The 13,022-nt window shown below is 52.3% G+C and overlaps 2 protein-coding genes across 2 annotated transcripts in view; one reads left to right on the top strand and one right to left on the bottom strand.

Moving 5' to 3' along the window:
* neurod1 (neuronal differentiation 1) overlaps positions 1-4,700 on the bottom strand; it is a 134,301-nt gene extending 129,601 nt beyond the window's left edge. Inside the window, exon 1 of the mRNA XM_061286904.1 lies at positions 4,696-4,700. The gene's annotated coding sequence lies outside the window, so the exon portion shown is untranslated. The remainder of the gene's footprint in view (positions 1-4,695) is intronic.
* The window catches only part of ttn.2 (titin, tandem duplicate 2), a 163,089-nt gene that overhangs the window by 41,921 nt on the left and 108,146 nt on the right, over positions 1-13,022 (top strand). Inside the window, exons 55-80 of the mRNA XM_061286865.1 lie at positions 80-367; positions 446-724; positions 1,021-1,302; positions 1,385-1,663; positions 1,739-2,017; positions 2,107-2,385; positions 2,469-2,756; positions 2,839-3,117; positions 3,499-3,780; positions 3,923-4,201; positions 4,283-4,564; positions 4,659-4,937; positions 5,524-5,811; positions 6,148-6,426; positions 6,524-6,805; positions 6,960-7,238; positions 7,389-7,676; positions 7,746-8,036; positions 8,683-8,973; positions 9,525-9,812; positions 9,984-10,088; positions 10,527-10,812; positions 10,892-11,075; positions 11,155-11,235; positions 11,381-11,648; positions 11,983-12,246. Coding sequence (XP_061142849.1) covers positions 80-367; positions 446-724; positions 1,021-1,302; positions 1,385-1,663; positions 1,739-2,017; positions 2,107-2,385; positions 2,469-2,756; positions 2,839-3,117; positions 3,499-3,780; positions 3,923-4,201; positions 4,283-4,564; positions 4,659-4,937; positions 5,524-5,811; positions 6,148-6,426; positions 6,524-6,805; positions 6,960-7,238; positions 7,389-7,676; positions 7,746-8,036; positions 8,683-8,973; positions 9,525-9,812; positions 9,984-10,088; positions 10,527-10,812; positions 10,892-11,075; positions 11,155-11,235; positions 11,381-11,648; positions 11,983-12,246 — 6,849 coding nt within the window. The remainder of the gene's footprint in view (positions 1-79; positions 368-445; positions 725-1,020; positions 1,303-1,384; positions 1,664-1,738; positions 2,018-2,106; positions 2,386-2,468; positions 2,757-2,838; positions 3,118-3,498; positions 3,781-3,922; positions 4,202-4,282; positions 4,565-4,658; positions 4,938-5,523; positions 5,812-6,147; positions 6,427-6,523; positions 6,806-6,959; positions 7,239-7,388; positions 7,677-7,745; positions 8,037-8,682; positions 8,974-9,524; positions 9,813-9,983; positions 10,089-10,526; positions 10,813-10,891; positions 11,076-11,154; positions 11,236-11,380; positions 11,649-11,982; positions 12,247-13,022) is intronic.

The following is a 13,022-nucleotide window of genomic DNA, read 5'->3' as shown; positions in this document are numbered from 1 at the left end:
ATTTGTCGCAGATCTGTTAGCACCGGGTTCCGTCTCGATGCGCGTGCCATTCCCAACCTCTTTGTTTTTCCCGCCTCAGATCAAATCCTTGCGCCGACATTCACGAGGAAGCTGAAGCAAATCGAAGGTATCAAAGGCTCCTTCGCGCATCTCGAATGCGTCGTCTCTGGCTCACTGCCGCTCAGCATCCAGTGGTACAAAGACGAAAAGCAGATCCAGACGGACGACAAACACAAGTGCACCTTCTTTGAGAATGTCGCTTTCCTGGAAATCTCCGACCTGGACAGCAACGATAGTGGCAGCTATGCCTGCATCGCTAAGAACAAGGCGGGAAGCGCTCAGTGCTCGGGCACCTTGTTTGTCAAAGGTTTGAATCTCTCTCTCGTCCCGGTCGGGTGAAAAACGGCGCCGAGCTCGCTCGCAATCTTTTGATCTCTTTTTCCAGAGCCTCCCTGCATTATCGAACCACCAGAATCAATGAACGTTCTGCCTGGCTCAAAGGTCCATTTCAGCGCTTTGGTCTCAGGCACGCCGCCGCTGACCATAAAATGGTTTAAGAACCAGAAAGAGATCTTGTCCAGCTCCGACTGCCTGGTAACAAAGGACAACACCTCCACTTCTTTGGAGCTCTTCTTTGCCAAAACCTCAGACTCCGGCGACTACGTCTGCGAGGTTCACAACGATGTCGGCACCGTCTCCTGCCAAGCCACACTCTTCGTCAAAGGTTCCTCTCCAGACCTACTTTCCGTTGCATCCAACCATCTGTTCCATTGTTTGCTTTAATCGAAACAAAAGAGAAACAGCCAAACCTGGCTCCAAAGGAAAGACAACACAGGGCTCAGCAGGACTTCTGCTGTGGCATAATGAATTGCTAATGTTCAAATGAGTTTGAAAATATTGTTCACAAGGCTGAGCAGCTGATCGACCAAATAGACATGTTTGAGATTCGCGGGGTTCATACGCAAACTCTAGTCTTGCTTTTGAGGTCTTTCCACGCGTGTGCTTGCTTCCCCCCCACAGAACCGCCGAAATTCACGCGTACGCCAGCGCGCTTGTCTGTGATCCGACCGGGTCAGAGTCAAGTCTTTGAGTGCCAAGTGAGCGGCACTCCCGAGATAGACATCTACTGGTTCAGGGAGGGTTCCGAGATCAGCCCCGACATTCGCCACAAGATGACCTTTGTCAACTCCTTGGCCACCCTGGAGTTGTGCGGAACCGACGTCAAAGACAGCGGGACCTACTTCTGCGAAGCTCGCAATGAAGCGGGAAGCGAGAGCTGCAGTATGGAACTGCAGGTTAAAGGTCAGTTCAGTCACCTGTCCAAGTGGCTATCTTAGGGTTCCAAATTCCGGGAGAATGACCCGTGTCGTTTTGTCCACGTTAGAGCCGCCCGTGTTTGTACGAGAGCTGATGCCCGCTAGCGTTGTGACAGGCAGCGGCGCCTGGCTAAACTGTCAACTGGCCGGCACCGCCCCCTTTGACATCACGTGGCACAAAGACGGCAAGGAGCTGAAGGCCAGCGCTAAACACGGCCTCTCCCTGCTCAATGACACGGTGGGCCTGGAGGTGAACAGATGTGACACGGGCGATGTTGGCGAATACCAGTGTACCGTAGCCAACGAGGTGGGAAGCTGTAGTTGTAAGGCCGTACTGAGCCTCAAAGGTCGGTGCCGTCGGCTTTGAAATGTTCTCAGGCTCGAGGCCGCTGCCAGAATTAACGCCCAATTTTCTCAAACAGAACCACCGACATTTACAAAGAGAATGGAAAACGCCACCTGTGTTCTGGGTAAGAAGGTGGTCTTTGAGTGCTCAGTGGGCGGCTCCCCAACCATTTCTGTACAATGGCAAAAGGACGGCAACTGGATTTTGGAAGATCCAAACATAGAGAGAACTTTTGAGAACCATTTGGCTACACTCAGGATCCTTGCCTGTGAAGCAGGTCACAGCGGCTCTTACACTTGCCAGGCCATGAATGACGCCGGCCAGGATAAGTGTGTGGCCACCCTGGCGGTCCAAGGTATTCCCTCTTCATGAACCTCTCCCTTTCGAGGCAGGTCTTATGCCGGACCTGCCGTAATCTTGTGCCTTTAATGGCTTGGCTTGCAGAACCTCCTCAGATCTCCGAGAAACCCCAGGTGGTGAGGGTGACGGCCGGAGACCCGGTCAGTCTGGACTGTAAGGTAACGGGCTCGGCAGAGCTCAAAGTGCGTTGGCTGAAAGAGGGCAAGGAGCTGCAGTCCATCAGGCAGCACAAGCTGAGCTTTGAGAACAACATCAGCAACCTGAAGATTCAGTCAGCGCAGAGAGAGGACGAAGGCGACTATGTCTTTGAAGTGTCCAACCACATCAGTAGCTGCAGTTGCACTGTCCAAGTGGTTGTCTCAGGTCGGTGTAACAAGCATGGGTGCTGAAGAGCACCCTGACATCTGAACCGCATCTTGACTTTGTGTTTGTCCTCCTGGTCGCAGAACAAGTCATCCCGCCGAGCTTCATCCAACCCCTCAGAGACATGCAAGAGATTTTGGGCTCTTTTGTTCAGATGGTTTGCAAGATATCTGGGTCCATTCCCGTCTCTGTAGAATGGCAGAAAGACGGCAGAAAGATCTCCAGCGGGGTTAAGCACAAGCTGATTCAGCAAGACAACTCTGTGTGCGTGGAGATTGAGCACTTAGAGATTTCAGATGCAGGTTCTTACTCCTGCAAACTCAGCAACTCCGCAGGAAGCTGCCAGTGCACCGCAAGCCTGAGAGTCAAAGGTTAAACCGTGTTTTGGCTTGCTGACGTGATCCTCGACTTGAGGAGCTGCTTTTATATGCCGCTCCGTTTCATTGTCTGTAGAACCGCCCACCTTTGTCACCATGCCAGAGTCCCAGGCCACCATACCCAATGCCACGGTGCGTTTCAAAGGAAGTTTCAAGGGGACACCACCCTTCAGTATCAAGTGGTTCAAGGATGATTTGGAGCTGATGACAGGGCCCGCATGTCTCATGGGGCTGGAGGGGCTCTCCTGCTTCCTGGAGCTCTACTCTGTGGGTGTCACCCAGAGCGGCGTCTACTCATGCCAAGTCAGCAACGATGCCGGCTCCGTGCGATCCAGCGCAGACTTGACAGTCAAAGGTTGGACAACTGTCTCTCGTCGCTATGTTTAGTGGAGTTTGGTCGGCGTTAGCATTGCTTCGTTATCATGTGGGTATTTCTTCTGTTATTCTTCTGTCTGGCTGTGGTCGACCACCTCACACTTCACGTTAAGCTGCTTTCCTGGTCTCGCTAAGGAAGAGGTCCCCGCACTTGTCACTGTGCTGTGCTGCGTCATCAATATGGCTAATTTTACTTCTAGGGAGCTCGTTTGTCTGAAGGTGCCGCTAAGTCTGAAGTGTGGCGCGCAACCAAGACGAGTCCAATTGCCTCCACTCAATTTTCAGGGTTATCCATGAACTGGATGACTCAGAATAAACTCGGAGCTTACGCCGGCTAATGCTAATGTTTTGACCTTTCCAGAACCACCCGAGTTTGTGCTGAAACTCCCAGCCAGTAAGTGTGTGAAGCGGGGCGAGCCACTCCGCCTGGAGTGTAGGGTCACCGGTACCGGACCCATCAAGGTGACCTGGTACAAGCAGGACACCAAGCTGATGGACGGCGGCAACTTCAGCATCTTGTTTGTCGGCTCAGTGGCCACCCTGGAGCTGCACACGTCTGCCTTCGACGATGACGGCGTTTACACGTGCGAGGCTTTTAGCGACGCCGGCAGTGTCAGCTGTAGCACCACGCTTACTGTGAAAGGTCGGTTTTTTTCCACTGACTTCCTGTGAGTGATCACAAACCTTAAAGCTGTCTAAGCTTTTTGGGTTTCAGCTTTAAGGCGTTACGCCACCTGCAGGTCTCGTATGCCTTTGCAATGAATGATGTGCTGGTGTTCCCGTAGACCCGCCATCATTCATTCGAGTACCTGAACCGGTAGAAGGGCTGAAAGGGAAGGATGTGAGTCTGTACTTCGAGATGAGCGGCACAGCCCCCTTCCAGACTGTCTGGTTCAAGGAGGGCAAGCCTCTGATGGAGAACAGAAAGTACAAGATGTTGAGTGAGGGCTGCTCGGCCACGCTGCACATCATGGAGATTGAACCAGCTGACGCCGGGCGCTACGAGTGCAAGGCATCAAACCCTGTAGGCAGCGACACCGGCCAGGCGTCAGTTAAACTCAGAGGTCAGTGGACTTCAAAGCATCGCGTGCGGAACCTGGCTTGGATTCCTTCTCGCTGCTGACTGGTATCTTGGTCTCCTCCAGAGCCTCCGTCCTTCGTGGAGAAACTGTCCAATGCGACAGTGGTTCTGGGACAAGAGGTGAGCCTCGTGGCCACCGTCAGAGGCTCTGAACCAATCGCCGTGTCCTGGCTTCTGGGCAAGGACCATATTCTCCGGGACGGCGACAACAGAAAAATCAGTTTTGAGAACCAGCGAGTGTGTCTCAAAGTTTTTGCGGCTGATGCGACTGCAGCGGGCCGGTACACGTGCCAGCTGTGCAATGACGCTGGGAGCACAGAGTGCTTTGCAAACTTGACAGTTTTAGGTTGGCAACCCAATAATTCTCTCTTCTAGTCTTTCTTCTTTCCTTCCTTCCCCAAGCGGGCGCAGTTTTAAACATCCGTGTATGTCACTTCCAGAACCTGCCAAGATCGTGGATAAGCCTGACGCTCTGAGCGTGACAGCCGGCGACATCGCTGCCCTGGAAGTCAAAGTGTGCGGCACCCCAGAGCTGGTGCCCAAGTGGTTCAAGGATGGAATGGAGCTGGCCTCTGGCAGGAAGTACAACATTTCCTTTTCCCGCATGATCTCCAGCCTGAACGTGCTGGCAGCGGAGAAACTGGATTCCGGAGACTACACCTTTCAAATTACCAACGAGGTCGGGAAGGACCTGAGCAAAATTAATCTCACTGTCTTAGGTTGGTGGCACTTTTCTCTTTCGAGTGTTTTTTTTTTTTTTGCCAACGGACCCCTGTGTTTCTATTGCCTTGTGTGGCCCTCTACGACCTTTCGGAAAGAATGTTGCGTCACTATATGCACTTGCCGCTGTCTGGGGCGTTTTCATTGCATGACTGAAGGAAGTCCGGTCTATCGACAGCTTTGTTGCTTTCTTTGATGTGTCATGGCAACTGCCTGTGCCTTTGAGGTTTGATTTTACAAAAGACATTTTTGCATCCACCCGTGTCTTTGTTTTCATATTTTGAGACGAAGCTGTGCACCTGTGTCCGAATCAGAATCAGTTTTATTGGCCAGGTTTGTGCATGCCAAGCAAGGAATTTGACTCCGGTTGATCTCAGCCTCTGTACAACATTGAAGTGACTAACAACATTCAGGTGACTAACAACATGTCGCTTCCTTCTGACGTTTCAGCTCGCGTTGCACGGAGAGTTGTTTGTATATCCGCTACCTAGTTCCGGGCCTTCTTTTTGACTCTTGCAACAAATGGAGAGACAAAGCGTGACATTTGGGTATTCCACCTTTGTGCCATCTTTCCGCCCCTGACAGACAAAACCATCCCGCCTTCTTTCACGAGAAAACTCAAGGACTGCAACACGGTGGTGGGCCAAAGCGCCGAGATGGAGTGTAAGGTGTCGGGTTCGACCCCTTTCACCATTTCCTGGTACCGAGATGATGAGGAACTTCACAGTGGGCCCGCCTACGGCATCTCCTTCGGCGACAACAACTGCACCCTGAGGCTACCGAGCCTCAAGCTGTCCGACTCGGGACGATACAGGTGTAAGGCGATCAATGAAGCGGGATCCAGCGAAACCAGTGCCACCTTGGACGTCAAAGGTAAGCAGAGTATTTGAGAGGTTTTGCTAGTGCAATGCCTGATGCTGGTGTCGCAAGAGCTTTGTGGCCAATATCGGGAAAACACGCATTGAAAACGGCTCAGTCCATTTGCTGCCATCATCTAATGTACCTTTAGTTGCAGCCGGCAAGAAAATGAGCAAGAAACTGAAGTTACAAGGGTGCTCTCATAATTTTTGTCCATGACTCCCCAAGTGGAATGGCTATACTGTATCAATCGTGACTTGCTTTGTTATTCCTAATTTAGGATTTTGTGACAAGCGTAGCAATAATCCCTTCGCTCTATTTACTGTCATTGTGACTTGTTCCTGTTCACAGAGCCGCCGTCTTTCGCGGTTCCGCCGCAGCCGGTCGAGGCGACACCGGGCTCGGACGTTATCTTCTCGGCCATCGTAAAGGGCAGCGTCCCCCTCAGGGTGAAGTGGTTCAGGGGTGCCAAGGAGCTGGAGGCCGGGCGGGACTGCGACTTCTCGCTGAAGGACAACCAGGTCCTCATGCAACTCTCCCGGGTGGATAGGAGTCACGCCGGAGAGTACACGTGCCAGGTCATCAACAACGTGGGCAAGGACAGCTGCTCCGTCAACCTGCTGCTCAAAGGTTAGGGCCCGTCTGTCTATTTTGATTCACCTTCCATCTGATCGTGGGTCACCGGGTTGTGACTGACACCCGCCATCCGCCGACATGCCTCTTCCAGAGCCAGCTTTGTTCGTGAAGAAGCTGAAGGATGTGTCTGCGGAGAAAGGTAAATCTCTGAGGCTGGAGTGTACGTACTCAGGTACGCCCGAGATCTCGGTGAGCTGGTTCAAGGACGAGCAACCGGTGTTTGCGTCGTACAAATACAACCTGAGCACTACGGAGAGCGCCTGCATCCTGGAATGTCTGAGCACAGACAACAAGGATGTCGCCGGAAAGTACACCTGCCGCGTGGCCAACGATGCCGGCAAAGATGAATGCGAGGCCACCGTCACCGTCCTGGGTGAGTGCACGAATTCTCATATTTTTATTGTCCAGCCAGTTTTCCCGGGGAAAACCCACCCGTACCCTGGGACTCCAGAGCCCCCAAATTGGAGGGTCCACAGTACAGGCACAAGGGTCTTGACTTTGTCGCCACCTTTGTCTCCTTCCTGCAGAGCCGCCGTACTTCCTGGAGCCCCTGGAGTCCATGGAGGTCACGTCCGGCGACCCCGTCTGCCTCAAATGTCACGTGGCGGGCACCCCAGAGATCAAAGTGTCCTGGTTTAAGGGCGATGGCAAAGTGCGCTCCAGCGCCGCCTGCAGACTGGAGTACAGCAAAGGCGTGGCCTGCCTCAAACTCAGCAAAGCCACCAAGGTCGACATGGGCGAGTACACCTGCAAGGCCGAGAGCAAGATCGGGATGGCCGCCTCCACGTGTCGCCTCAGCGTGCAAGGTCAGGACTGATGCTCCTCAAACAAATACCACCAATCAGAAATGGCCATCTCTGTGATTTAGTACTTCTCAGAAGTTACATCGATACTTTTCAATCTTTTCAAATACTACAACGGGTGTGTCTTCGCTGATGCTCCTCTTCCTTCCTCAGAGGCTAAGACTCCGCCGAGCTTCCCCAAGAAGATTGTGAGCCTCCAGCAAACCTTGGGATCTACGGTCTATTTCGAGTGCCGCGTGGCCGGCTCATCCCCTCTGGACGTTGCTTGGCTGAAGGATGGCGAGCCGGTGCAGGACGAGGATGACTTTACGGTGCTCTACCACGACAACACAGCCATGCTTACCATTAACCGCAGCCATATGAGGCACGCCGGGGAATACGCCTGCGTGGCCACCAACAGTGTTGGCTCCGCATCGTGCAGAGCTAAGCTCACCCTGCAAGGTCAGTGCCAGGAAATATCTTTAAAAAAAAAAAAAAAAAAAGGTACCAGTTCAAATCCTCTCTCCGCAGAGCCGCGGTATCCACCAGTCTTTGACAGGAAGTTGTCGGCGACGCAGGCTGTGATGGTGGGTGATGGCGTAGAGCTGGAGTGTCACCTGACTGGCTCGACACCCATGAAGGTGACCTGGTCTAAGGACCACAAGGACATCCGGAGTGGCGGGAACTACAGGATCCGCATGGAGGATAACACCGCCCAGCTCATTATCCTCAAGACCGACAAAGCAGACACGGGAAGATACTCCTGCCATGCTGCCAACGATGTCGGGAAGGACTCCTGCTTCTGTGATGTCACAGTCAAAGGTGTTTGTCATTGTGTGATGTCTCCCTGGCCTTTGTATCCCCAAACCCCTTGTCCTTGTGTTTCTGATCCCAGCCCCCTTCATCTTCATCTCATCCCATCATATTGTTGTTGTTTTAGTTTTTTTATCCCATTCTCCGGGTATTGCTATTGAAGCCCCCTGATTTTCATATCCAACCCTTGCTTGTCTTTATGTGTATCAGCCACTTTGTCGTTCAGTCCTGCTCCCCTTGTCTGTATGTCTCATAATCTGGTCATTTTGTCCCTTAGAGCTGTTTGTGTCTACCCCCCTCGGTCTTTGCGTCACATCCCTCAGGTCTTTGTGTCAATCCCTGTGTTTTTTCCCCCCCTTGATCTTTGCAGTCCCTCTTGTCCTGACCCCCCGGCTGTTGTATCTTGATTCAGTTGTCTTTGCATCTCGTCGCCCTGGGCTTGCTGTTCTATCCCACACCCCTGGTCTTTTTTCTTACCTCCATAGTCTTTGTATTCTTCTGCCGTAGTCTGTGCACGGTCCTAAACTTTGTGTCATGCCATCTTGGACTTTGCATTCTGCACCCCTGGTCTTTGTGGCTCACCCATCTGGTCTCATTTTGTCTCGTCTCATCTTTCTGGTTTTAATCTCCACGGGTGTTCTTGTCTTATCCCCAGAGCGTAAGAACCCTCCAATATTCACCAAAAAGCCATCTGAGGAATTGGAGGACACTGAGGGTCGCCTGGTCAAGATGGAGGCTCGGGTGTCTGGATCCCAGCCCATGTCCGTACTTTGGCTTAAGGACGGCGCCGGCATCTCAGACTCTGACGATTACGACTTGAGCTTTAAGAGCAACGTGGCTGTGCTATGCATCAAGAAGAGCCGACGTGAGCACAGCGGAAAATATAGCTGCCAAGCGACCAATGAGGCAGGAAAGGCGGAGTGTGGCGTCACCCTTAAAATCTCAGGTCAGTTAGCCCTCGGCACAAAAAAATAGGACATGATACCAGCAGTGTCATTGATATGTTTGTTAGCATGTTACATAACATTGCTCATGTTTTACTACCAATGTGCTTCCCCTTTGAGTAGACCAGGTGTGGGCAATTCTGGTCCTCGAGAGCCGGTGTCCTGCATGTTCTATAGGTGTCCCTGCTGCAACACACCCAATTCAAATGATCAGGATTCTTATCCAGCTTCTGCAGACCTAATTATCTGACCATTTGAATCAGGTGCGTTGCAACAGGGTGACATAGAAAAAATGCAGGACACCGGCCCTCGAGGACTGGAATTGCCCATCCCTGGAGTAGACTGTGAGCTGCCAGTAGCTCGCAGCAAGCAGGCCTACAATCCTGGTTTGGCCAATTAGTAGTACTAACGATCCTGGTATGGGAGTAGTTTTTTAGGCTGCTTAATCGCATGGCAAATGATTGAGCGTTGTTGGATTAATTGCTAATGAAAAGTGTTGGCCAGCACTCCAGCTAATGTGTACGCCCTTACGCCCCCCCACCGTCCCTCGCAGAGGGAAAGTCCGCCCCAGTGTTTGACGTACCACTGAAGGCCATGTCCGTGTCTGAGGGAGAGCGTCTGAGTCTGCGCTGCCACGTCCGCGGCTCACCTCCTCTCCGGATCCAATGGATGAAAGACCGAAAAGAAGTGGCGCTGTCCGCGACCTGTCGCGTCACCTTCTCCGACGGGACGGCCTGCTTAGAGATCGGCGCGGCGACCCGTCATGACGCCGCCGACTACATCTGCAAGGCTACGAATGACGCTGGCAGCGAGCTGTGCCGCGCTAAAGTCACCGTCAAGGGTAAAAGAAAAAAAGGAAAAGCTTCAAAGAAATACTCAGTAGATAATTGCAATCTGTGTTGGACAACACGAGCATGTCACCGACCGTCAAGGATAGTAGACAGCGCCTCCGGCAACCCATTGTCACTCTTGTCTGGTCTTAATATTTAGCTTGTCGATTTTGTCATTGAAGAAAAAGAAGCCGCGCCTACTGACCTGGCTGCTGAGGTTGCTGCCGCCAAGAAGCTGGAGCAGCTCTTCTTCATCCAGGAGCCCAAGGGCATGCACGTCACTGAGAGTGAGACACCCGTCCGTCCCTTCCCCCTCACCAACATTTTCTTCCTCTCTCAGGGCCAGGACATTGCAAGAGACTGGATTTTTGTGTTTGGTTTTATTTTAAATTACGGTTAGGGAACTTGGAAAAATCCCTGGGGAGGTTTGGTCTATCCCGTGCTTGGTCAATAAGTATCACGGCTTGTGATTGGCCGACACAAAGTTTGAGATCTACCGATTGATTGCGATGGGGTTTACAACCTAGAAAATATAACAATACCCTACACCTTGCGCCATACAAAAAACTCAATAACTCTTAACACTGAGACCGCATTGCAAAGATCAGCACTTGCAGATGCACCATCAACAGCGCAGGACTTACAGTCAAGCACAGTCATGACAAGAACCTTCCTGAACCTAATGGATTCGAAATAATCCAGAGACCCTACGGTGTCACTTGCAGAGGACACGGCCACCTTCATTGCCAAGGTGGGCGGGGAGCCCATCCCCAGCGTCAAGTGGATGAAGGGCAAGTGGAGGCAGCTGACCCAGGGCGGCCGCATCTCCATCGAGCAGAAGGGTCGGGAGTCCAAACTGGAGATCCGGGAGGTGACCAAGTCTGATTCGGGCCAGTACCGCTGCGTGGCCTCCAACAAGCATGGCGAGATCGAGTGCCCCGCCGACCTCCACGTAGATGAGAAAAAGACGGCCGCCCAGCTCGAGGGAGACCTGAGAGCTAAGCTCAAGAAGTCAGTCCGCGGGCTGGCGGTGGCGCAGCAGCCCCCACCTCTTCAAATAAGGCAACTCGAATCTTCTTTGCCTTTTCAGAACGCCGTCCAAGCAGAAGAGTCCCGAGGCGGAGCAGGACATCGACATTGTCGAGCTGCTGAGAAACGTGGACCCCAAGGAGTACGAGAAATATGCCCGCATGTACGGCATCACCGACTACCGGGGTCTCCTCCAGGCCATTGAGCAGCTCAAGCAAGAGAAGGCTGAAGAATCTGGTCGACAAGTAAGATAGGTCTCCCGCCCGCCGTCATTGGCGGCTCAGTCCGCGCAGAAGTGCTAATTGCGGCCCCTGTGCTTGACAGGAAATTGAGCGTGGACCCAGGGAGGACGAGGACATGGCCAGGCTGGTGGCCGACCTGCAGAAGAGGATGGAGCGCACAGAGGTCGGCAAACGTGTCTCAGTTGAAGGCTCCAAATGTCTTGTTTGTCTTGGAGAAGCACTTTAAGGAGCCACTTCCCGAAGGATATCTGTGCTCAGTCCATAGTTCCCGACCCTATGTCTAAAACGTCTTCTTGTCCGTCCCTTAGCCCGTAACCGTGGTGAAAGACGTCTGCGACCAGTCTGTTCTCGTTGACGAGGAGGCTCTGTTTGAATGTGAGGTGAAAATCAACTACCCCGAAATCATGCTGTCCTGGTACAAGGGCACCCAGAAATTGGACACCGACGACAAGTACCACATCAGCGTGAGTGGAGAGTGCCACCTCCTGAAAATTAAGGGGTGCCAACTCGCAGACCAGGGCAACTACCGGGTGGTGTGCGGACCTCATATTTCCAGCGCCAAGCTCAACGTCACTGGTTAGTTTTGCAAAACATCATAATTACCTGTAGGCCAGATGGTCAGTCCTGTCAACAGCTCACAGTCCATGTAGCCCATTGCTCATAGGATGTAGTCCACTGTTCATATTCCTACAGTGTATACAGGTTAATCCACAGACCATAGTCAATAGTGCCGAGTCAGTAGGCCAAAGTCCATTTATCATAGTCCAGAGTACATGGCCTACAGCTACAAAGCTTATCCAGACACAGTCCATCGTACATGCTCTGTTGCCACAGTTCATGTTAATAGTCCATCGTCTGGGGTTGTAGTTCGTAGTACTGACCCAAGCCTCCATGTTCTTGACTCTTCCAGAGGCTGTGGTGGAGACACACCTTCAGGACATGTCGGGGAAGGAAGGCCAGTCATGTACGTTGACTTGTCAGTTGTCCATCCCCAATGTGGAAGTGCAGTGGTTTAAGAATGGCCGGCTGTTAGACACCAAGGGTGGCAGGTTCAAGTCCGAATTCAAACACAAGCTGCAGAAGCTTCATATCAAAGACTTGAAGCCCGAAGACCAGGGCCGGTACACCTGCAGGTACCTGAACCTGCAGTCCTCTTCGGACCTTTGGGTCGAAGGTTGGTACCTAGTCCAAAAACCTTCTGAATGATCCTTCACTAACCTCTTCTGACCCCACCATCGTCATCGTCATCATCAACATCGTCATCATCGTCATCATCGTCATCATCGTCTCCATGACTAATCCCAAACTTGTTCTTCTCATTGACTTCTCGACTTCCTGGGGAAGGTCTCCTTCCTCCTTAACTGGTCATCTCGCTCTCATATCACCCACCCCCTTGCTTGTCCCCCTTTTTGGACTCTTGGTCAGTTGTCACCCTAACATCGGTCCCTACTACACCCTTAAGACTGCTGGGTTGAAAATTGGACTGAACCAGGAAGTTGGGTCAATTTGACCATTGTATGACCAACGCAAGAATTTGTTGGGTTTTCTTTTGTGTAAAACAACCCAAGAAGTAGTGGGTCGCTCCAATTTATGATCCAAGTTGGGTTATTTTGAAGGGTGTTGCGTCACCTGGAATCTGTCAGTCTACCACCCGCTCCAGTGCTGCTCCCCTGCTAACCTCTCACAAAACATTCTCATCATCTCATCTCCTCGTTTGGACTCCTAACAGGGGTACCTTGAGCCGTCCCAACCCTGCGTGGCTGTTGTGTACTTAGTCAGTCTGCCACCCTAACAGCGCTCCCCTCCAACACTCCAGCCATCCCTCCTCTGTCGTTGACTCACACTCGGCACTCCCAACATTTTCGTTCTCATCTTGTTCCTCTCTTGGAGTGCGTCTCTCTGCCATCTTAACGACATCCCACCTAACTCCCCTGTCGTGCCAGCCTCTCT

The sequence above is a fragment of the Syngnathus typhle genome, linkage group LG9, assembly GCF_033458585.1.
Source record: "Syngnathus typhle isolate RoL2023-S1 ecotype Sweden linkage group LG9, RoL_Styp_1.0, whole genome shotgun sequence".
NCBI lineage: Eukaryota > Metazoa > Chordata > Actinopteri > Syngnathiformes > Syngnathidae > Syngnathus > Syngnathus typhle.
This window is presented reverse-complemented; position numbering and strand designations above follow the sequence as displayed.